A 24,028-nucleotide genomic window follows, 5' to 3' on the forward strand; every position below is an offset into this window, starting at 1 on the left:
GTGCTTAGCTTTCTTTACATGTAGATCACCTAATCTGCTAACATACAGTTGCTCCTTGTATTTCTTAATATGTTTTCTATTACTTTAAGATTGGCAGTAATGTTTTCTTTTCCAGTCCACATTGGTAATTTGAATCATATCTCTTTTTATCTTGGATAGCCTAGCCAAAGATTTGTCAATTTTGTTATCTTTTCAAAGAACTCATTTTGGTTCCTTGATTTCTTAGTATTGTTTTTCTTGTCTCTGATTTACTTATCTCCATTCCAATATTTATTATTTCCTTTCTTCCCCATGCTTTTGCTCTTTGTTTTCTAGTTTTGTAGAGTAGAACATTAGGTTATTGATGTTCAGATCTGTATTGAGGTGTTTATTAAAGCTCTGAATTTAACTCTGTGCATTGTTTTAGCTGGATGTCATGTGTTTGGTTTATTATTTTTTTCACTTACAGGTCAAAGTATTTTTTCCAGCAGATTGAATTTACTGTCTAGAATCTTTTCATTTCATCTTGATGGATTCACTTGCTAACAACAAATTCAATTTTGGTGTACTTGAGGATGCCTTAATTTTGCCTTAATTTTTTGAAGGACAGTTTTGCTGGATATAGAATTCTTGGTTGCCAAGTGTATTCTTTACGCGTTTTGACTGTGTCATCTCAGCGACTTCTGGCCTCCCTGTTTTCTGATGACAAATTATATTTTTCTTTTTGAGGCTTGATGTGTTGTTTCTCTCTTTGTATTCTCAAGATTCTTTTTGTTGTTGACTTTTGACAGTTTTGTTATGAGGTGCTTAGATATGGGTCTGAGTGGGTTGCCATTTCCTTCTCTAGGGTATCCTCCCAAGCCAGGGCTTGAACCCACATCTCCTACACTGGCAGGTGGATTCTTTACCACTGAGCTACCAGGGAAGCCCCAGTGAGTTTCTTAAAAATATGGAAAAGTGTGTTTCATCAAATTTGGGAAGTTTTCAGCCATTATTTGTTGAAATTCTTGTGTTTCTTTTCTCTCCTTTCGATTCTCCTGATATATATGTATTATTGCATTTGATGGAGACCCAGAAATGTTTGAGGTTCTATTCATTTTTAGTCATTATTTTTAAGTTCTGTTTGTCAGACTGGATAATTTCAACTAACCTACCTTTTGAGTTTGCTTATTTGTATTTTATTTTATTGAAAAAAATTGTTGTATTTTTGACTGTGCTGGTTCTTCATTGTTGCATGGGCTTTTCTCTAGTTGCAGCAAGTGGGAGCTAGTCGAGTTGTGGTGCGTGGACTTCATGTTGTGGTGGCTTCTCTTGTTTGGAGCACAGATTTTGGGGTGCACAGGCTTCAGTAGTTGTGGGATGTGGGCTCTAGAGCACAGGCTCAATAGTTATGGGATTAGTTGCTCAACAGGCTTAGTTGCTCAACAGTATGTGGGATCTTCCCAGATCAGGGATTGAACCCAAGTCATTGGCAGGCAGATTCTTTATCACTGAACCACCAGAGAAGCCCTGCTTATTTTTAATTTTGCCATTTCAAATGTGCTGTTAAGCTTTTAGTGAGCTTTTCATTTTGTTTATTGTATTTTTAAACTTTTTTTTAAAACATAAAGAAGTGAAAGTTGCTTAGTCCTGTCCGACTCTTTGGGACCTCATGGACTGTAGCCTGCTAGGCCTCTCTGTCCATGTAATTCTCCAGGCCAGAATACTGGAGTGGGTTGCTGTTCCCTTCTCCAAGGCATCTTCCCACACTGGGGATCGAACCCAGGTCTCCTGCATTGCAGGCAGGTTCTTTACCAACTGAGTCATTAGGGAAGCCACCTTACTATTAACATTCTCTCACTTGGTGAGCGGAGAAGGCAATGGCACCCCACTCCAGTACTCCTGCCTGGAAAATCCCATGGATGGAGGAGCCTTGTAGGCTGCAGTCCATGGGGTCGCTGAGGGTTGGACACAACTGAGCAACTTCACTTTGACTTTTCACTTTCATGCATTGGAGAAGGAAATGGCAACCCACTCCAGTGTTCTTGCCTGGAGAATCCCAGGGATGGGGGAGCCTGGTGAGCTGCCGTCTATGGGGTCACACAGAGTTGGACACGACTGAAGTGACTTAGCAGCAGCAGCACTTGGTGAGATACCATTCTCACACTTGCCTTTAGTTCTTTAGACATGGTTTTCTTTATCTTTTGGAACATATTTAAAACTTGTGGTAGTGTTTGATACTATCACATGTTTGTGATGTTTGTGCTTTTTCAGGGACAGTTTCTATTGACTTCTCTTTTACATGGAGTGTACTTTCTTGTATCTTTGTGTCCTGTAATTTTTGTTGATAAGTTAACATTTTAAATAGCACAGCAACCCTGGAAACCAGTTTCTCCCTCTCTCCCATGACTTGTTGTTTCTTCTGTTTGTTACGGTTGCTGTGTGATTCTTTAATGACTTTCCTGAACTGTGTGCAGTCTGTTTTTTTCTATTTATGACCACTGGATTCTTCACTCATTCAGCTAATGATTGGATGGATACTTATTTACAAGCTTGGAGTCTGCAAGTCTCCTAGTCTTCACCAAGGGGCTCTGTGTATGTGTTTGGGACATACTATCAGTATTCGGGAAACAGTTTACAGTACTTTTTTAGCCTTCACATCCTTCTTGTGCAGTCTCAAGATCAGCCAGAGGTGAAAGTTTAAATATTTTTCCAGTCTTTCCTTAATACGCTTGTAGATTATGCACATGGCCATCTGTACTCCCTTTAAAGTGTTGGTGCTCTTTAAAGTTCCCTATGGAAAGCACATCCCCCGGCTTTTCCCTTTTTTTAATTTTTTGGTTAGTTGTTTGCCTCATCAGTGATTGCTGCCTCAGGCAGCTGTGGTGTTAAATAATTGCCAGTGATTATTTTTCACAAATGACTCCAAGAGAAAAACTGTTGCACTGCGTGAGTTCTAAATTAAGTTAAATAAAGACAAGCTTTGTGAGCTCAGTTTTCGAAGGAGCAGATAGGTAAGTCAAATGATGTTTCTCAGAGTAAAGCATTGAAAGAACTCTGATTCTGTTCTGACTCTTTCATTGACTGATAGGCTGCTGCTTGTCACTGTGCTCGTGGGCTGTTGGTTTTAAGGCTGCCATGGAGATGAGGATGGAGGATGGGAACACAATAAGTTTGAAATGCCACAAAGCTTACTGTTTTTATTGAGATTCATCCATTTTTCATGAATAAATGTCTTTGTTGCAAGCCTTTGATTAATTTCTAGGTTTCCAAAAAAGTTAGGTTTTAGTGTTTACTTTTGCTTAAATGTTTTTAATGGAGATTTTCAGAGTTCTTTATTCTGCTAACTTGCTGATATTATAACATGCTTTTTAAGTTATAAATACTTAATGTTCTTAGTTTTATTAAAATATTCTTTTATGAACATTTTTAGTGACTGCCTATTGACTTGCATGTATGTACCATGATTCATTTAGTGTCTTACTGTGTAGTGGGTAGTGGACAAGATAGGAGAAGTTAGGGAAGAAAAACAGGACTTGTATATCATATGAGGGAACCTGGGCATTATCCTGTTTACAGTGGGAAGCCCTGTACGTATTTAAGTAGATGAGTGATACAGGTAGTTGGACTTAGATTTGGGTAAATTATTCTGGTAGCAGTGTGTGGAGGATGGATAAAAAGTGGGATTAGAATATTATGAGAATAGGTAAGGAGGTTACTAATAAAATTCAGACAAGAGATCATGAAGTATCAAATGACAGCAGGCATAGAGAGAAAGAAATGCATTGCAGAGTTGTTTAGGGTGAAAAATGAGTGCTTCATTGAGTAGTGGGGGTGGGGTGGTGTGGAGTGGAGGGAGCTGAAAAGAGGCGGATGAATCTGAATTGAATGTCAGGTTTAAGATTTAGATAATATTACCAATGTAATAAGGGAATGTTAATAATAAAGAACTTGAAGAAGATGAGGGGAAAGATGGTGGATTCATTTTGGGCCAAGTTGAGTTTGAAACACCTGTGGAAGATGTAAGTGGATAGGTAATGTAAGCCCGAATCTCAGAAAAGAGCATGAAATAAATAGTAGCTGTGGATTGATGGTGGTCAGTTGCTTCAGTGGTGCCCCACTCTGTGACCGCATGGGCCGTAACCCACCAGACTCCTCTGTCAATGGGATTTTCCCAGCAAGAATACTGGAGTGGGTTGGCATGCCCTCCTCAGGGAATCCTCCCGATCCGGGGATCAAACCCACATCTCCTGCATTGCGGACTGATTTCTTTACTGCCACCAAAGCCCAGGGATTAGGGAAGTATTTTTATGTAGATAGAGTTCAAGTTGTATCAGATGGAGGAGGAGGACATGTTCCTGTTAGACACTACAATTTAGAGAGAGTATACAGAAAGAAAAGTTCATAGTGAACATGGAAAAAGACAGTTTGTTGCTAACATTATTGTATTAGTTTTTCTGTATCCTCTTCCTTCAGCATTGACTTGTATCAGCCTAAACTTTAATGTCACAACTGTTGATGTGTCTTGGGAGGTAGCATAGAGTAAGGCATACTTTATTCTTAGTTCAGTTTGGTTCTGTTAATTGCTGTTTGATCTAGTGTCTTGGTCTCTTTGAAACTTGGTTTTGAGTTTATTTTTAACTTTTTAATAAAATGAAGAGGTAAAATAAAATTGATAGGTCCCTATCTCCATGAGAATTAATGAAACTAAAGTGTCTGGCTCAGTCTTTAGAGAATGGTGGGTGTCACTAAATGATATTACCTTCTTTCTTCCCCATCCTCATACTGTATGAGAATTCCTTTGCTCCTTTGCTGTGTTATGAGGAAAGCAGTTGGTACCAATTGATACTAATGTTTGAATGGTACTTAACTCTTTACACTGTGTGTTAGAGTGGTTTGCTATCACAAATGAATTTAATTAGTTAAAATTTAGGTATTCTGATGAACTGAATAGGCTATAATCAGCCAGTGTCAGGAGATACTTTAAGGTAGTATGCATGCAACTGCACTAAAATCCTCTGAATTCTTGGTAGTTTGCAGTGCCTGCCTGTCCTAAACTTCAGAGTTCCTGTCTCATCCCTTGCTGGACTGTGTAGCTTTCAAATAATTCTTTAAAAATACTGTTCTTTCAGAATGAATTCAGTTAAAATTGGCCACAAGTTTATGTTTTGGCCTACCACCTCAAGTGTGGCTAATATGGTGGTGTTGATTGAGGGCTCAGAAGAGCTGGTTTGGAATTGTTTAATAGCTTTGTGTGGAGAATTTCAAAAATATATTTGTGGAGAATGAGTAAGATCATGTTTGTGTAACTGTAAAAGTGCTATCTATGCAGATATAAACTATTAAGTAAGCATAAGTGATTACAACTTGTTTGCCTTTCCTTATCTTTATGTTGCCATACTTAGCTTGTATGTTTGATAAGACAGAATTGACTTTGTTCTTAAATAGGACACTGTATCTTTGTTTATTAGGTTGTCTTTTTCACTGTATCTCCTCATTTCCTCTGTGCCTATGTGGAATCGTTGAAGGCAAGAGAAAAAATTTTATTTTACTTTATAGATTTTAATCTTGAAATTAAAGGGCTTATAAATATTTTCAGATCATCAGTTCAGTTGCTCAGTTGTGTCCGACTCTTTGCAACCCCTTGGACTGCAACACGCCAGGCTTCCCTGTCCATTACCAACTCCTGGAGCTTACTCAAACTCATGTCCATTGAATTGGTGATGCCATCCAACCATCTCATCCTCTGTCATCCCCTTTTCCTCCCGCCTTCCATCTTTCCTAACATCAGGGTCTTTTCCAGTTCTTCGCATCAGGTGGCCAAAGTATTGGAGTTTCAGCTTTAGCATCAGTCCTTCCAATGAATATTCAGGACCAATTTCCTTTAGGATGGACTGGTTGGATCCCCTTGCAGTCCGAGGAATTCTCAAGAGTCTTCTCCAATACCACAGTTCAAAAGCATCAATTCTTCGGCGCTCAGCTTTCTTTATAGTCCAACTCTCACATCTATACATGAGTACTGGAAAAACCATAGCTTTGACTAGGTGAAACTTTGTTGGCAAATACATGTCTCTGCTTTTTAATATGCTTTCAGATCACGATCACATATTAATGCTTCCTTCAGTGCTTTTTGTTCTCTCAGTTCTATACATTTTTATCTTCCTATCATATCAGGATCTTTTCTGCAGTTATTTTGAAACATCAGTATGGTTAAGAGAGGAGCTACATATCTTAAGCAATTTTGCTTGCTTTGAAATTTTAGCATGTTTTTAGTATGATTTGTATCTGCTTGCTTTTCATGGTAAAGGACTAATGAATAGTAAGTATTTGAAAGATTAAAAAAATAAACATCTTAAGTATTTATACAGGAAATAGGTTCCCAGTTTTGTTTTGATGAATTAAAACATTCAGGACAGTTATCAAGAGAGAGATTGACTTACCTGTTTGCTACATTGTTAAATACAAGAGTGAGTTTGCCATTTTCATTTATGTTAATATTGATTTATTATATAAAAATAAAAATAGATTTTAGTAATTATTTTCTGAGTTATTTTTTTCTAGTTAAAATGTTGGGACAGTAGACTATATTTGAAAGCATTAAGAAGTCGTTTTTTGGTTTTGTTTATATTGCTTTAAATTCCTTTGTAAATGTGTTACGAGTGTTTTCCGAGTTTTGGGGGTTTTTTCTTAAGAATGCATTCATGGGGAGCTTCCAGGTGCCGGTAGTAAAGAATCTGCTTGCCAATACAAGAATGTACTCACATGTGTAAAAACTTCTGTGGACACAGAGGAGCATAGGTTTAAGTGTTGAGGAAATACTCTGTAGATCAATGCATTTCCTAGAGTGATTCCAGAAACTTTATTTTTGAAGTTCCATTTCACCCACTCTCACTTCAAAAAGCATACTGGAATGAAACTAATGAACATAGTGTTGACAGCTTTATTGAGCTGTTTAAAATGTATGTTAGTTATAACAACATATAGTAAACTGCATATATTTTAAGTGCACACTTTATATTTCTTGTGAGCAGTGTAGTTGAGTTTTGCTTTTTTATCCATCTGACAGTCTTTAACATTTTAAGAGTATCATTTTTATTTAATGTGATTATTTATGTAGAGTCTGTCATCTACTCTATCTTCTACTTACTCCCTTTGATTATTATTTCTCTTTTTCTGCCTTTGTTTGGATTAATAAAGTATTTTTGTGATTTTTATATTCTTTTTTTTGGTTTATTACCCATATGTTTTTATTTTCGTAGTTGCTTTAATGTTTATAGTAGTTGTTCAGTCACTAAGTCATGTCTGACTCTTTTACAACCCCATGAACTGTAGCCCACCAGACTTCTCAATCCATAGAATTTCTTAGGTAAGAATACTGGAGTGAGTTGCTATTTCCTTCTCCAGGGAATCTTCCCAACCCAGAGATTGAGCCTGCATCTGCTGCATTGGCAGGTGACAGTTCTTTACCACTGAACCACCTGGGGCAGCCCGGTGTTTACAGTACCTGTATATACACATCTCTTAACATTTCACCTTAGACATCATAATTTTGATTGATACCTAGAAGCTCGATTTGAATAGTTCTTTTTATACAGCTTCCATCCTCAACTTTTTGGCTATGTGGAATGTAGTTAGAATAACTGTCTTCATGTCCTTTTCTGCCTGCCTAACATCTGTGTTAAAATCTGGTTTAAATCTGATTTGATGATTATTTTCTTCATTATGATTTAGGTTTTCCTCTTCTCTGCATGCCTGGTAGTCTTCAATTAAATACCAGACAAGATAAATTTATTTCATCCTGGATATTTGTATACCTATAAAATTGAGCTCTGTTCAGATAATCTTGAAAACAGTTTGATCTGTTTGCATCTTGCTTTTATGATATGTTAGGTGGCTCTGGAGTAATGTTCATTCTAGGGCTAATTGCTGCATCAATTGTAAGTTTTCCTAGTCTGGCTTGTGGGAATTAGGTACTCTCCAGCACTTTCCTCCTTTTATATGGGGGGTTAACTTTAGTTATTAATTCTAAATTTTATTTAATTTTCATCAGAGAGCACGTGTTAATCACTCAGTTGTGTCTGACTCTCTGCAACCCCATGAACAGTAGCCCACCAGGCTCCTCTGTCCATGGGATTCTCCAGGCAAGAAGACGAGTGGGTTGCCATTCCCTTCTCCAGGGCATCTGCCTGACCCAGGGATTGAATCTGGGTCTCTTACATTGCAGGCAGAATTTTTACCTCTAGCCACCAGGAAAGTCCAGAGAGCATGGTATGTGCTGTTTTTCTTGGTTCTTTTTCTCTTTAGTTTGTGTCCTTACTAGTTCACTTTTACATGAAAAGATGTATACTGTATTGAATTCAGAGTTTTAAGGGTAAAGTGCTAATTGTGTGTTCAAATCTTATGCATAGTTATTAGCCTTACCTTTGCTAAATATGAGACAGATGTGTTAAAATCTACCATACTTTTAAAATTTTTATCTATTTTTAATGAAAGGATAATTGCTTTACAGTATTGTGTTGGTTTCTACCAAACATCAACATGAATCAGCCATAGGTATACATACGTCCTCTCCCTCTTGAACCTCCCTCCACATCCCACCCCTCTAGGTTGTTACAGAGTCCAGGTTTGAGTTCTCTGAGTCATTCAGCAAATTCCCATTGGCTCTCTGTTTTAGGTATGGTAATGTGTGTTACCATGTCACTTTCTCCATACATCCCACCCTCTCCAAAATCTACCACACTTTAAGTGACTTGCTTTTCCTTAGATAGCTGTTGGTTTTTGCTTTTTATATTTTATAACTTCATGCAGAATTGAAATGAAGACTTCCTGGTAAATAGAGCTTTTTGTCAAAATAGATTCAGTTCAGTTCAGTTCAGTCGCTCAGTCATGTCTGACTCTTTGTAACCCCATGGACTGCAGCACACCAGGCCTCCCTCTCCATCGCCATCTCCTGGAGTTTACTCAAACTCATGTCCATTCAGTCAGTAATACCATCCAACCATCTCATCCTCTGTCGCCCCCTTCTCCTCCTGCCTTCTACCTTTCCCAGTATCAGGGTCTTTTCAAATGACTCATTTCTTTGCATCAGGTGGCCTAAGTATTGGAGTTTCAGCTTCAGCATCAGTCCTTCCAATGAATAGTCAGGACTGATTTCCTTTAGGGTGGACCAGTTGGATCTCCTTGCTGTCCAAGAGACTCTAAAGAATCTTCTCCAAGACCACAGTTCAAATGCATCAGTTCTTCAGCACTCAGCTTTCTTTATAGTCCAACTCGCACATCCATACATGACTACTGGAAAAAGCATACCCTTGACTAGATGGACCTTTGTTGGTAGAGTAATGTCTCTGCTTTTTAATAAGCTGTGTAGGTTGGTCATAACTTTCCTTCCAAGGAGTAAGCATCTTTTAGTTTCATGGCTGCAGTCACCATCTGCAGTGATTTTGGAGCCCCCCAAAATAGTCCGTCACTGTTTCTGGTATTTCCTCATCTATTTGCTCTGAAGTGATGGGACCAGATGCCATGATCTTAGTTTTCTGAATGCTGAGTTTTAAGCCAGCTTTTTCACTCTCCTCTTTTCACATTCATCAAGAGGCTTTTTGGTTCCTCTTTGCTTTCTGCCATAAGGGTGGTATCATCTGCATATTTGAGGTTATTGATATTTCTCCCAGCAATCTTGATTCCAGCTTGTGCTTCGTCCAGTCCAGCGTTTCTCATGATGTACTCTGCATATAAGTTAAATCAGCAGGGGGACAATACACAGCCCTAATGTACTCCTTTCCCAATTTGGAACCAGTCTGTTGTTCCATGTCCAGTTCTAACTGTTGCTGATATTCTAACTGGTGGTCTGATATTTCTCTTTATGAATTTTCCACAGTTTGTTGTCATCCACACTGTCAAAGGCTTTGGCATAGTCAGTAAAGCAGAAGTAGATGTTTTTCTGGAACTGTCTTGCTTTTTCGATGAACCAGCGGATATTGGCAATTTGATCTCTGGTTCCTCTGCCTTTTCTAAAACCAGCTTGAACATCTGGAAGTTCACAGTTCATGTACTGTTGAAGCCTGGCTTGGAAGATTTTGAACATTACTTTGCTATGTGTGAGGTGAGTGCACTTGTGCGGTAGTTTGAACATTCTTTGGCATTGCCTTTCTTTGGGATTAGAATGAAAACCGAGCTTTTCCAGTCCTGTGGCCACTGCTGAGTTTTCCAAATTTGCTGGCATATTGAGTGCAGCACTTTCACAGCATCATCTTTTAGGATTTGAAATAGCTCAATTGGAATTCCATCACCTCCACTAGCTTTGTTCATAGTGATGTTTCCTAAGGCCCACTTGACTTCACATTCGAGAATGTCTGGCTCTAGGTGAGTAATCTCACCATCATGGTTATCTGGGTCATGAAGATCTTTTTTGTGTAGTTCTTCTATATATTGTTGCCACCTCTTCTTAATATCTTCTGCTTCTGTTAGGTCCGTACCATTTCTGTCCTTTATTGAGCCCATCTTTGCGTGAAATGTTCCCTTGGTATCTCTCATTTTCTTGATGAGATCTCTAGTTTTTTCCATTCTGTTGTTTTCCTCTATTTCTTTGCATTGATCACTGAGGAAGCCTTTCTTATCTCTCCTTGCTATTCTTTGGAATTCTGCCTTCAAATGGGTATATCTTTCCTTTTCTCCTTTGCCTTTAGCATCTCTTCTTTTCTCAGCTATTTGTAAGTCCTCTTCAGACAACCATTTTGCCTTTTTGCATGTCTTTTTCTTGAGGATGGTCTTGATCACTGCCTCCTGTACAATGTCACGAACATCTGTCCATAGTTCTTCAGGCACTCTGCTGCAGTCCATGGAGTGGCAAAGAGTTGGACATGACTGAACGATTGAACTGACCCAGACTTAGGGTCTATGGGCTCTATGGTAGGGTTAATGGTGAACTCCAAGAGCATTTACACTAAGGGAGCCCTTACTGGCCTGATCCTGCCAGTGCCCCTGTCCCCATGCCATCCCATGCCTCCATAGGCAGCCCTCCAACACTAGCAAGTAATTTTGGTTCAGTCTCCTATGGGGTCCCTGCTCCTTTCCTCTCTGTCTTGGTATGTGCAAAATTTTGTTTGTGCTCTCCAAGACTGGAGTCTCCCTCTTCCCCAGGCCCCTGGAAGTCCTGTAATCAAATCCCACTGTCCCGCAAGGTCTGCTTGCATGGGGATTCCCAGTCCCTTTATCAGATCCCCAGGCTGGGAAACCTGGGGTGAGGTCCAGAACCTTTGCAACAGTGGGAGAACTTCTTTGGTATTACTGTTCTCCAGTTTGTGGGTCACCCACCCTGCGGTTATTGGATTTCATTTTATCGTGATTGTGCTGCTCTGCCATCTCACTACAGGTCTCTTTGTCTTGGACGTGGAGTATCTTTTTTTGGTGGGTTCCGGCGTCCTCCTGTCCATGGTTGTTCAACAGCTAGTTGCAATTTTGGTGCTCTTGCAGGAGGAAATGAGCACACATTCTCCTACTCCACCATCTTCTCTCGTCATCTTTATATAATATTTTCATCTTGCTATTCTTCTGTGTTAGAACATTCTGAATAAGAGCACTAGGCTCTCTTCCAAGTATTTGTTTCTTTGTTTTGTCCTTTCTTTTCTTCCTCCATTTTCTCAGTTTCTTCTCACTTCTCATATATCCATCTCTTTTTAGAACTTGATAATGTATTACTTATTATTTTCCAGCCTGTTTGTGTAGTCCCCCCCCCCCTTTTCCTCCTACTTTTCTCTTCTGCTTTCCTCCTTATTTGTGCTTAACTCCATATTGTTTGTATCTTAATACTGTATTTTTGTGTTTCTTTCCCCTTACCTTTCTCCCTTCTCTTCATCCTTCCTTCCAATCTCCTTCCCTCCATATTTCCCCTTCAACTCCTTCCTGCCTTTCACCATTCCACATTCTTAGCATCTTCCTCTCCCCTCGTAGCCCTTTTCCAACATCCCACTTCCTCCTTTCCTTCTTACTCTCTTTTCTTCATTTCCACTCCTCCCCTCTCTTGTTTTGAACTTGTATTTATTTTTATCCAGCATTTCTGTGTCTCTGCAATTGGAGAGGTTTTTGGTGTGTTATTCACCATATTGTTGCATCAGTTCTCTTTATTGTTATTTTAAGGAAATAATTTGCATTGTTACTTTATTGTTAGAAGCCGATTCCTTGTAGTACGCTTCATAGTTTAGTGTATTATAATGCCATCATTTGAGAAAAAGTTCTAAATGGTAATTTTTTTTTTTTAACAGGTGAGAAGGAAGAATGATGATATTGCAAAATTTGTTGAATTTTTGGTCTTCCAACTTGGGTTATGTGATAACTTTTATAAGGGAGGTATTAGTACAGGTGTTTGAAATTTAAGCTCAGGAACACTGGCTTCTAAACTGTAATTTTTAATAATGTATGTTACAGAGTTTAAATGTCTTCAAAGTATGTAGTAGGAAATAGGTATGTTAACCTTATTCATAAAAAGATCTTAAAGAGACATCTGAAATTTTATTTGTGAAAACTCAGTGAGGTCTGGAACTGTTTTGCCACTTGAAGTTAGTATTCCCAAAGGTCTTCAAAGCATTCCTAAGCCTGAGTCAGTTTTTTACAATCTCAGAAACTTCAATCTTAATTTATAGTTGAAATGTTTATTTGATTATTTTAAGGAACCTCTAGTTCATAAACAAATCAAACAAAAGTATTTCTAAAATTGGGGAAATTTTTGAATGTTTAACGCTTTTAAGTTCCAGCTATCAGTTTAGCACTATGCAGAGCACTCCCTCAGATTAAAATTTTGAAAAAAATATCAAAGGTTAAAGAAGCTAAGGTATGCTTCCTGTCCCCCAAAGCATCCAGCATCTATAAGAGAATAATATAATTGGCACTCCATCTTGGAGTGGTGGGTCTGCATCCTCAGATTCAACCTACCATGGATCCAAAATAGTTAGGGAAAAAAAGTTCTAGAAAGTTCCAGAAATCAAAACTTGAATTCGATGCACCCAGTCAGCTATTTATATAGCATTTATATCGTGTTAGGTTTTATAAGTAATCTACAGATTATGTAAAATGTGTGGGAAGATGTGCATAAGTTATATGCAGATATTATGTCATTTTATGTATGGGACTTACTTGAGTATGTTTGGATTTTGGCATCTGATGGGTTCCTGGAACCATCACCTGCTGATACACAGGGACAGTTGTACCAGCTAATGTGACATAATTAGGAGCCATATTGACTGAAATTAATGGAGGCATTCACAGAAAGAGAAAAAAACAAGACCCATAATGGATTATGGTCATTTGACGGAGGGGGAGAAAGGTATTGGGTAGAAGTTTTTTCCGTAATCTTTCTTCCTGCTTTTCTTTTCTTTTTATATTTTCCTTTCTCTTGTGCTACTATTTTAGAGAGTTGTTTTTAAATTGGTGAAGCCTTCTTTTATATTATTCTTTTATATCTACCTATCCTTTTATATCCACTTTTTTTGTGTGTTTCTTCTCCTGTTTTCCCCGGACCATGTAAATTTTGTGAATTGATGAGCAAAAGTATTTTATAAAAGTTTTTATTTGCTAACTAGATCATTATAAATAAGACACAGATTTAAAAAACAAACTTCTTAATTTCAATCCAGTACTTTTTATTAGTATGTAGTTTCCAGGCTTTGTTTAACCTAGTATATGGGAAGGAAATAGAGGCTGTCTTGGCTCCTAAATTATGTTGCAAAATCTTAAGTTGATTCACGTTTGCTTCTGTTATGTTTTGATTTTTTTTTTGTTTTGCTTTGTTTTTGTTCTCATTTTCTTTTTTCCCTGGGGACATTAGTTTTGTTAGAAACATTAGTTTCAGGAAATTTAGTGATAATTATAGCAGTTTATTTCATTCTGATTTAATAGTTTTTTGTTATTTCAAACTACTCTATGGGGAAAATAGAATACTTTTCCTGTTTATTTTAGTTGTATGTGTTTTATTTTGGTATTCTTTAAAATATGTTTAACTAGTATTCAGTGACTATTATTCTTACCTTTGTTCTTATCTTATTTTTCTTATAAATGTGCTAACACTGGAGGCTGAATAACATAGAGGTTAAGAGTATAAGCAGTAAGTCCAGGCTGTGTGTGCTATGCTTAGTCACTCAGTCGTGTCTCACTCTTTGAGACCCCATGGACTGTACCCTGCCAGGCTCCTCTGCCCGTGGGGATTCTCCAGGCAAGAATGCTAGAGTGGGTTGCCATGCCCTCCTCCAGGGGATTTTCCTAAACCAGGGATCGAACCCAGGTTGCCCACATCGCAGGTGAATTCTTAAGTCTGAGCCACCAGGGAACCCCAGTCCAGGCTGTGTTGAGTTTAAATCCATGACTCTGTTTCTCACTAACTGAATTACTTAAACTCTCTATGCCTGTTTCCTCATCTTTAGAGTCAGGATAATAATAGTACTTATTTCATAGTGCTGTTTTGAGGAATACAGGAATTAGTTTCTATAAAGAACTTAGAAGAGTGTCTGGCATATGGGAAATATTGTTTATGTTAGCTGTTACTCCCCCCCACCCCCCCAGTTCTCTGAAGAGTCACACAGATACTGTTACAGGTAGGAATAGAACCTGGGTGTTCTTATTCCAGTCAAGATGAAGCAATGCTGTTTTGCTTGTCAGTAGGTTGTGCAGTGTTTTCCGAGATACAAATTTCCGAGATACAAAGTGAATACAATAAAATTAAAATTATTTATTTATTTATAATAAAACACATTTGCATGTTCAGCACTGTGCTTAGGTTTTATAAAGGCTAAGGTAGACACACTTTCTGTCCTAAAGAAGCTATAGACTAATCCTGGAAAAGAGACAAGGAAACACTTGAGACATAATTACTTTCATGAGAGAATTGTAGAGAACAGAAGGAAAGAGAGAGGAGAGGGCATCCATCCCTTCCTTTGGGAGGGTGAAGGAAAAGGGAAATGGTCTTGGAAAACTCCATAGATGAGCTATCAACTTAGGAGTTATTATGAATATTCACAGGATAAGATAATATACCACAGAGAATTTAAAGTGCTATGTATATGTTGTTAATATTTAACTTTATACTGAAATCTTCTATTCAGCCTTAAAGCATTCCAAGAAATTAATTGATTTTTACCTTTAACTTGAGTTTACCAACAAGTAGTAGTTTATCCTATATTTTACTCCCAGGGTGTAAAAAAAAAAATTTTTTTTCAAGTTGCTTTTTTCAAATTTGTTTATTATAGAAGAGACACGTGCTTTTTGTAAATGAATTTGAATAGTTGGAAGTATATAAAAGTTATTAATTCCTCCCCCTTTCCCCAACTTTCTCATTCCCTCTGAAAACAATAAAATGCATAAGTAAAGAATCTGCCTGCAATGCACGAGAGCCTGGTTTGAATCCTGGGTCAGGAATATCCCCTGGAGAAGAGAGAGGCTACCCACTCCATTATTCTAAGGCTCCCCTGGTGGCTCAGACAGTAAAGAATTCGCCTGCAGTGTGGGAGACCTGGGTTTGATCCCTGGGTTGGGAAGATCCCCTGGAGAAGGGCATGGCAACCCACTCCAGTATTCTTGCCTGGAGAATCCCCATGGACAGAGGAGCCTGGCAGGCTGCAGTCCATGAGGTTGCAAAGCATTGGACAAGACAGAGTGACTAAGCACAAGCAACTCTGTACCTGTATAGCTGTCTTGCTTTAAATGATAAATGCCTTTTCCTTAGTTTGCACTTAAGACATTTCATGACATAGCAAGGCTACTTTTTCCATTTTATTTTTATCAAAATGCTCAAAGCTAGCCAAAATGAATGAATTTTCTGCTTTCTATCCTGTTTTCTTCATGTTTTTCTTTATGCCAAGAATGTCTTTCTTATTCAAAACCACCACATCATATCCAAATACCTTCCTGTCCGTAAAGATCTTTTCATATAATACATTCTCTGTCAAAGCTTTTCTTCTCTTCCCACCTTCACTCCTTCCTGTGTTTTCAAAGTAATTTTGTGTTAGTACCTAACACTTGCTGCTGTGCTGCTGCTAAGTCACGTCAGTCATGTCCGACTCTGCGCGACCCCATAGACGGGGGGCCCACCAGGCTCCCGTCCCTGGGATTCTCCAGGCACGCATATTGGAGTGGGTTGCCATTTCCTTCTCCAGTGCATGAAAGTGAAAAGTGAAAGTGAAGTTGCTCAGTCTTGTCCAACTCCTTGCAACCCCATGGACTGTAGCCTACCAGGCTCCTCTGTCCCTGGGATTTCCCAGGCAAGAGTACTGGAGTGGGTTACCATTGCCTTCTCTTGCTGCTGTGGATACAATTAAATGTTTACTTTTCTGTGCTTTGGACTACACTGACAGTTCTTATAACAGTATTTTATGACTTTTGTAATACTTAAATCCCTATTTGTAAAGCTGGCTGTTAGATATTTAAAATAAATGTATTTTAGTCATGTTTTATTATTCTTAGAAATACTGATTTTTAACTGTCTTGGGGAGAAGTTACAAAATGTAAGCTGTGAGTTGAAAATAAAACTTGGTTTGGTTCATGATTTTGGATGAATCTTTCTGAGACATTGTTTTCTTCAAAGATTATGATAACCTGATTTGGCCAGTTTTTAAAATTAAAACTAAATAAAATCTTTAAAAACTAAAGTTGTGAGAATAAGGTATAAATTAATCTCTCAAATATTTTAATAGACATTTAAGAGCAGTTCTTTGACATTTTTGAAGGAAACTTGCCACAGTAAATATTTGCTGAATGTGATATAAATAGTAATCACTAAAAATTGTTTTCATTTATTTTTCAGAGAATGCAGAATCCATTGATCTTAAACAGTTTTTTGACCAACATTTTTCACATATATATTATGTGTTTTTTGAGAATTTTGTTACTATTGAAGCTAGTCTTAAACAGAAAGGTAAGATGTTAAAATCAATCCTGGCTTATGCTGATGTTTCAAATAATTGTCATAAACATTCACTTAAAATAGACTTTTTCACATTGAAATTTTAGTATTATTTCACTTCTCCTCTCAGATGGCTTGTAGACACCCTGCTCACACTGTGGGTTAGTAGTATTAATAATACCCTTATTATTTTGAGAAGGCTTAGAGGATTTGCCTTTTCTCTGGTCAGATTTGTTTTCTCACCTTTACTGTGCCCTAGGGCCATGTGTAAGGTTTGAGCAGTCATTTTCATAATTTGATTTTTAAGAGCTCACTTAAGAGTTTGCCACAATATATTATTGTTTTTTAGACATAAATATGTAGAACCTAAATGTAATTGTCTAAAAAGAGTAGAAATGCTATGATATTGTCTACACATTGAACAGAATGCACTTTAAATATTTTATTAAAGAATCACTGAGAAAAAACTATGCCTGAAATATTTTAAGCTTTTTAAGTGGTTGTTGACATTGAGGACAAAATGATAATATTTAAATATTTTTCTGTAAAAATGTTTTAGGTCACAAGTCTCAAAGGGAGGAATTGGATGCTATACTTTTTATTTTTGAGGTACGTACCTACCTATGTAACTTTTTTCCCAAAATTAATTTTTGGAACATACAAAGGAATATATTGAATATTAACAAGCACTCTGAATCTGCCATGCTTTTTAAAAACTAAATTCTATTGTTTAAAAAAATTTCTGAGGTATATTTTAGGTACAGATAGAATTAATGGTTTTATGCATTTGAAGCCACAATTGGTACAATATTTATGGTGTTTACAAGCAATAAAAATTTTAATTTGTGTGATGTTTACACAAATGGAGAATTTTTTAAAGAAATTCTAAAATGTACTTGAGAGGATAAATTAATATAACTGTTATATACCTAAGGAGTTCATAGTTTCTGCTTTAACTGCTTTTCATTGAACACTTGTATAGAATAATTTTAAACATTTTATACATTGTTGTTCTACCACATTACTTTTTATTGGGGCAGGACAAGTTTGTATTGCTAAATAAGTAGAAGGAAATAACATATGATACTCTGTTAAAACTTCTGTTTTATTTTTGGCACAGTGATAAAAATGAGGGACACACATGCTTTTCAAATAACTCCTTGCTCTTCATTCTGGCATTCAAATCAAATAGTGATAGGAGTATTCCAATCTTTATTGAGAATTTTAGCAATCAGGAAACAGCCAGGATTAATTAGACCTTGTGTTTTGAAAGGCATAAAGAATTTAGAAATCAGTTTCTAAAGATTGAACTATTCTATTTACTGCTAATTAAAATTCAGTGTTTTGTATATTGACTATTTTGGTATGGTTTAGAAGAATTTAAAGAATTCGATCTTTCTCAGTTGCTGAGTTAGTCACAGCTTAAAAAAAGAAAGTTGTTTTTTTTTAAAGCATTCCAAAAGAAGTAACTGGTTTGATACCTAGCTCTGCAGTTAATTTTCGTTAGTCATTAACCCTGAGGAATTTGCTCATATTTACCTCCCAAAGTGTTTGCATTAATTGTTTACAAGGGGAATATTAAAGCATGGATATTTTGATAAAGAATAAAAAAGTATGTGCAGAGAAAAGATAATAATTCCTGGAAAGTATTCCTTCAGACATTCGTGAAACTATTTTTAGGAAATTGAGATAATTGACTAGTTAATAGAAGCTCTTTCAGGGTATTCCTTCTATTAAAACATAATCCTTATTTTTCTGTATGTAATATATACTGGTCATTTGTTAATCTGAACTGAAATGTTTGTCTGTAATCCATCACTAAATATCATTAGGAAAAGAACTGTTAAATGTAGGGTTTTTATCTTTTGGAAAAAATACTTAACCTGTGTGCTGTTTTTGTACTTATGATGGTAACAATATCTGACTTCCACCTTTAGAGACTAATGATTTAAAAGATCAAGAAATTATCTAAAGAAACTGATTTCCTTTTTCTGAAATAAAGTGCATCATTGTGGAATGTTAATGACATAGGATTGATATTCTGTTTTCTTCTATGTAGTTAAGAGTGTACATGATTTCTTTCATCTTTATATTAGTGAATAAAAAGATGATAAAGTATAATTTAATAGTGATAATGTAGAAGTACTTTAGTTCACAAACTTGTCCTTTTAGTTTTCTATAATTTTAGCTCTTTCCATACCGCAATAAATATAATTATACAGTTGCTGGCTAAGTATGGGAGAAATGTAGGAGGACAAGGCTGTAGAATTTTCTGTATCTTATGTGGGAATAGCACCTGTCTGTGAAGAACTTTATAATTTCTTCATCATCCTCTTAGAAGGACTAGAGACAATTATCAAAAGGAAGATAGAGAAGTGTAAAAACAGGCATACCATTCTTTGAACAGAATAGTATGAAAGCACTAATTCTGGAAATAGGAATATGGAAGCTGGAATCTGTTTTTCCACTTTCTAACCTAAGCACATTTCTTAACCTGTTATGGCAAATGAGATCACTCCTTTTAGGATGGTTTTGAGGATTAATGAAATACCCTTTATATAAAGTGTCTATTGTTTAGCCCTTATGAACATTCAGTTAATGTTGACTCTAGTAATAAATATAGCAACAATAATAACAAATACCATTCAGCAAGCAGATGAGTATTGAGAACGTAGTTCAACAGCATAATAAGGCAGCTAGCTATTGAAGTAGAATAATTCATACAGGTGCAATATGTAAAGGAAAATAAAGACAAAATTTTGAAGATATTATATGTAAGAAATATTCCAAACTTGTAGAAGTATGTATGGGTTAGCTTAACCATAGGGCTCCTGAGTTTAAAAATTTTTTTCTCATACCTATAGCCATTATAATATGTAAGTATCTTCGGGTTCATGTGATTAATTTAGTACAAGTATTTGATAGGATTTTTGTGAAAGCAAAATATTTCCCCTCTTAGGCTTATCAAAATAGGAGAAAGAAAGAACTACTTGAAGAGAAAATATAACAGATATTAGTATCTAAAAGAATTTAGAACAGATCAGTAGTTGCCACAGAAAGTCTAAGAATAGAAAACAAGCCTTAAAAAATATAGTATTTATTCACTAAAGAGAAATATAATTTTTACATCATTATAAAAGATAAATTTCATCAATTTCCTGTTCCAAGACTTAGTTAGTATAGCTTGTTGTTTTCTGGAGTTTTCAGATACTGATCAGTATGCCAGTGCTGGAGTAGTGCCACTACCATCAGACTAGCTCAAAGATGATTTTGTATTTGTAATACTAGCTTCTGCGTAAGAAACTCTTAAAGGCTTTGTGTAAGTTCTTTAATTTTTCACATTGTTGAAGATGTGGACTTGTTACTTGCTTTTCATACTTTTCTTTGTTTTATTCATATTGATTTTTAGAAAATTTTACAACTTCTTCCAGAAAGAATTCATCAGCGATGGCAGTTTCATAGTATTGGTAAGTAATATAAATACTATTTCATATTTGAAATAAATGATAATATTTGAACATATTCTGTAATGAGTTGGTTATTACTTGAAATGAGTTCATAGTTTATACTTTAGTAAAAATAAATAAAGAATACAAAATTAAACTTACTGGGAATATAAGATAAAAACATACATGAAGGCTTGTTAAGTTTCATAGTGGCATGTTAAATTTCTTTGATCCACCTGTTGTTACTGGGAATATGTTAGCAATGATGATAAACTATAAAGCCTAAAAATACAAGTAGATTCTACATCAAAGTAAATATTCTGTAATCAGAAATGGAAGACAAAATGCAGAGTGCCGAGTATAAGAGCCATGGGTTCCAGGTTTGAAAGCAAGCAGTGTAAGGTTGGCAGTTTGCTCCATTAAAAAAAAAAAAGAGGGAACCTGGGGTTTAGCTTACTGCTTAAAGAGCCAAAGTAGAACTTCCCAGATCAGGAAATGAAGCTGAAAAGGAAAAGGGGAAAGGAAAAATATGCAACCCTGCTGTAGATTACTGTGAAGGACCAAATAGGCAGGTCACAGGCTTCTCTTACAAGGAGTTAAGCCAAGATGCTGGCTGGCTTGGAGTCTGGTTCTTTAATAATCATAGCATTGCCACAGGACTCTCTGACTCTCATTGTAAGCCTTTTTTCCCTCTTGGATAAAAAAGGAATCTGCAGGTAGGCAATTTCTAGCTTTGGTTCAGTGTCTCAATTAGAACAAAGGTGATTGCTAGTGATTCTCATGACCTTTCCCTTGTGGTGAATACACAGCCAGCCACCATATCTACATTGTTGAAGTAGAATGTTATAGGCCTTATATTCATTTGTAAAAATTGTATTTTCCTCTTAAAAAAGAGTCATAGATTTATTTAGGCCCTACAATTCTTAATCAGTTGTAGCAAATAAAATCTCTGAGGCTTTGAAACTGTAAGTCATCCCAATTAGCAGTTCTGAAAGCAAAAGAAACTACATATCGGATGGATATTGATGCAGGGGCTAAAAAAGACAAAATTTTAAACAATAAAGCCTGTTGAGAATAAACTTTTTTGATAAAGCTCAAGACTAAAAATGATGTGTCCTTAATATATAAAGAACTCTGGCAACTCAGTAAGACAGATAAGTTTTTAAAATATGCAAAATATTTGCATATATATCATACCAAAGCGGAGAAGGCAATGGCACCCCACTCCACTACTCTTGCCTGGAAAATCCCATGGACGGAGGGGCCTGGTGGGCTGCAGTCCATGGGGTCGCTAGGAGTTGGACACGACTGAGTGACTTCACTTTATTTTTTCACTTTCATGCATTGGAGAAGGAAATGGCAACCCACTCCAGTGTTCTTGCCTGGAGAATCCCAGGGACCCAGGGAGCCTGGTGGGCTGCCATCTATGGGGTCGCACAGAGTCGGACACGGCTGAAGCGACTTAGCAGCAGCAGCAGCATACCAAAGAAGACATATAAATTGCTAATAAGCATGATAAGGTGTGCAATAGAATAGTGAAATCCTATTTTTTATTTCTTAATCATTAAAATGTTCTTGGTTATCTGTGAAGAAACTTCTCTAGACATCTGAACTTGTAAAGTTTTTCTACTGAGGAATGTAGTCTTCATTATGTAAAAGAGCTTTGGGCTATCTAGTTGTCATGTTTAGTAGTATTCCAATAAGTGTCCAATTTGAGAAGATATATCAATGGTCATTTTTCTTTGTCACTAAGAATCCTTAAAAAAAGTAACTTGAACAACTTGACACTAACAAGTTAGGCAGTTTTTTCTTTAACATATTTATTTATTTGACTGTGCCGAGTCTTTGTTGCAGCATGTGAGATTTAGTTCCCTGACCAGGGATGGAACCCAGGCCCCCTGTATTTGGGAGTATGGAATCTTAGGCACTGGATCACCAGGGAAGACCCAAGGCAGTTTTAATAAAATAAGCAAATTCATAGAAAGATAGAAATTATTCAAACTGACTCAAAAAAGAATGTGCTCAGTCCCTCAGTTGTGTCCAACTCTTTGTGACCCCGTGGACTGTAGCCTGCCAGACTTCTCTTTCCATGGCATTTTCCAGGCAGACATAGTGGAGTGGGTTGCCCTTTCCTTCTCCAGTGGATCTTCCCAGCCTAAGGACTGAACCCACATTTCCTGCACTGGTGGCAGATTCTTTACCACTGAGCCACCTGGGAGCCCTCATTTAGATTACTCACTCTCAGTGCTGCTGCCAGAAAAGCTGTATTCCATTTTGCATCTCCTTGCGTCTGTTGTTGTTCCCTGTTGTTGAATACTTTAAAAACATCTACTAATTGAGAAGGATTCATTTCAAATGTACCATCTAATTTCTATAATTTTTTTAATCTCTAGGGCCTTTAAAGTAACAATTATAAATCATCTCACAAAGGAAAGCTTAATTCCAAATATCTTAAAAAGATGTAATATCAATTGGTCACAAACTCTTTCAGAAAATAAAGGAACTCTTCCAAGTCTATGTACATGTCTGTTATTATCTTGATAATAAAGCCAGATTAAAGACCTCACAAAAGAACACAGTAGTGTTCAAAATCCATCATAAACACAGAGGCAAAAATCTTTAATAATTTATTAAAAAACTAAATTTAGTAGTATGACAAAAAGACTATGTAAATGGTAACCAATTGGGATTTATCTCAGGGATGCAAGGTTGGTTTAATATTTGAAAAGCATTTTGTGAAAAATACAGTATTAATAGAATAAATGACAAAACCACCTGTAATGCTGACTGTGATGTTTACTTGACTGTAATGCCAGTGGAAGAAAAGCATCCGACAGAATTTACTGCCCATGCGTGATTAAAAACGCTCATCAGATTTGATTAGTTTTCCACTTCTTTTTCTGTTCCAGGGTTCAGTCGGTGATACTACAATGCATTTTAGCATGTATAGATTTTTTAGGAGAGCTAATTAAGACCTAGGCTTTATATAGAATTGTTTTAAGAAACTGAATTTGCTCAGACACGAAGAAGGGAATTGCAGATAAATCAACACAATTTGTTGAAATATTAAAACTTATTTTAGTATGATAAATAAAACTTAAGCAATATAGTCACAGTCTTAATCATTTTATATATGTATTTCATATAAAAATATGTAATCTTGATGTTACTAGAAAGAATAAAGATGCAAGATTAGAACAAATAGCTGTAGAGGAAATTTTGTTACTGGTATAAATTTTAAACATAGAAACTATTTCTAAATATTTTATGGATTTATAAATAAGTAGTAATAAAATATTTTTGGAGATAATAACAAAATCTGGATAAGATTTCTTTTGGGGAGGGAAGGGGGAAAATGATTCAGGATGAATTCATGGGAGGCTTAAGTGATCCTTATATAAAACATTATAAATAACAAATAAATGAAATTTTGAAATTATAGGAAACGTGAGACTATTTAGATTTGTTCAGACTGAATGGTGGACTTCTGGTTGTGAATATTATTTCATTATTTTATTATAGCTTTGAAATATTGTATAATTATAAGAAAAAGTATTTTGAATACTTTTGAGTATTTTGAAAAGAAAAAGTAGTACAGGGGAAACATTTGTTAAGAAATACTACAGTTTCAGGTGTTTATTTGATTAACTATAAAATTTTCTACAGTGGTTTTTATTTGTATTAGTGATGGTAAAAGTGTTTGTTTATATTCTTCAGTTCAATTCAGTAAAATATATAGATT

General features: G+C 36.2%; 1 protein-coding gene and 1 non-coding gene across 9 annotated transcripts in view; one reads left to right on the forward strand and one right to left on the reverse strand.

Moving 5' to 3' along the window:
- The window catches only part of RALGAPA1 (Ral GTPase activating protein catalytic subunit alpha 1), a 207,800-nt gene that overhangs the window by 20,738 nt on the left and 163,034 nt on the right, over positions 1-24,028 (forward strand). For all 8 annotated transcript variants that reach the window (XM_025270980.3, XM_025270981.3, XM_025270983.3 and 5 more), the window contains exons 2-4: positions 16,742-16,852; positions 17,400-17,449; positions 20,250-20,307. In XM_025270980.3, the coding sequence (XP_025126765.1) occupies positions 16,742-16,852; positions 17,400-17,449; positions 20,250-20,307 (219 nt within the window). The remainder of the gene's footprint in view (positions 1-16,741; positions 16,853-17,399; positions 17,450-20,249; positions 20,308-24,028) is intronic.
- TRNAC-GCA lies at positions 1,720-1,791 on the reverse strand. The gene has a single exon. It is a non-coding gene; the product is annotated as a tRNA-Cys (tRNA).

The sequence above is a fragment of the Bubalus bubalis genome, chromosome 20, assembly GCF_019923935.1.
Source record: "Bubalus bubalis isolate 160015118507 breed Murrah chromosome 20, NDDB_SH_1, whole genome shotgun sequence".
NCBI lineage: Eukaryota > Metazoa > Chordata > Mammalia > Artiodactyla > Bovidae > Bubalus > Bubalus bubalis.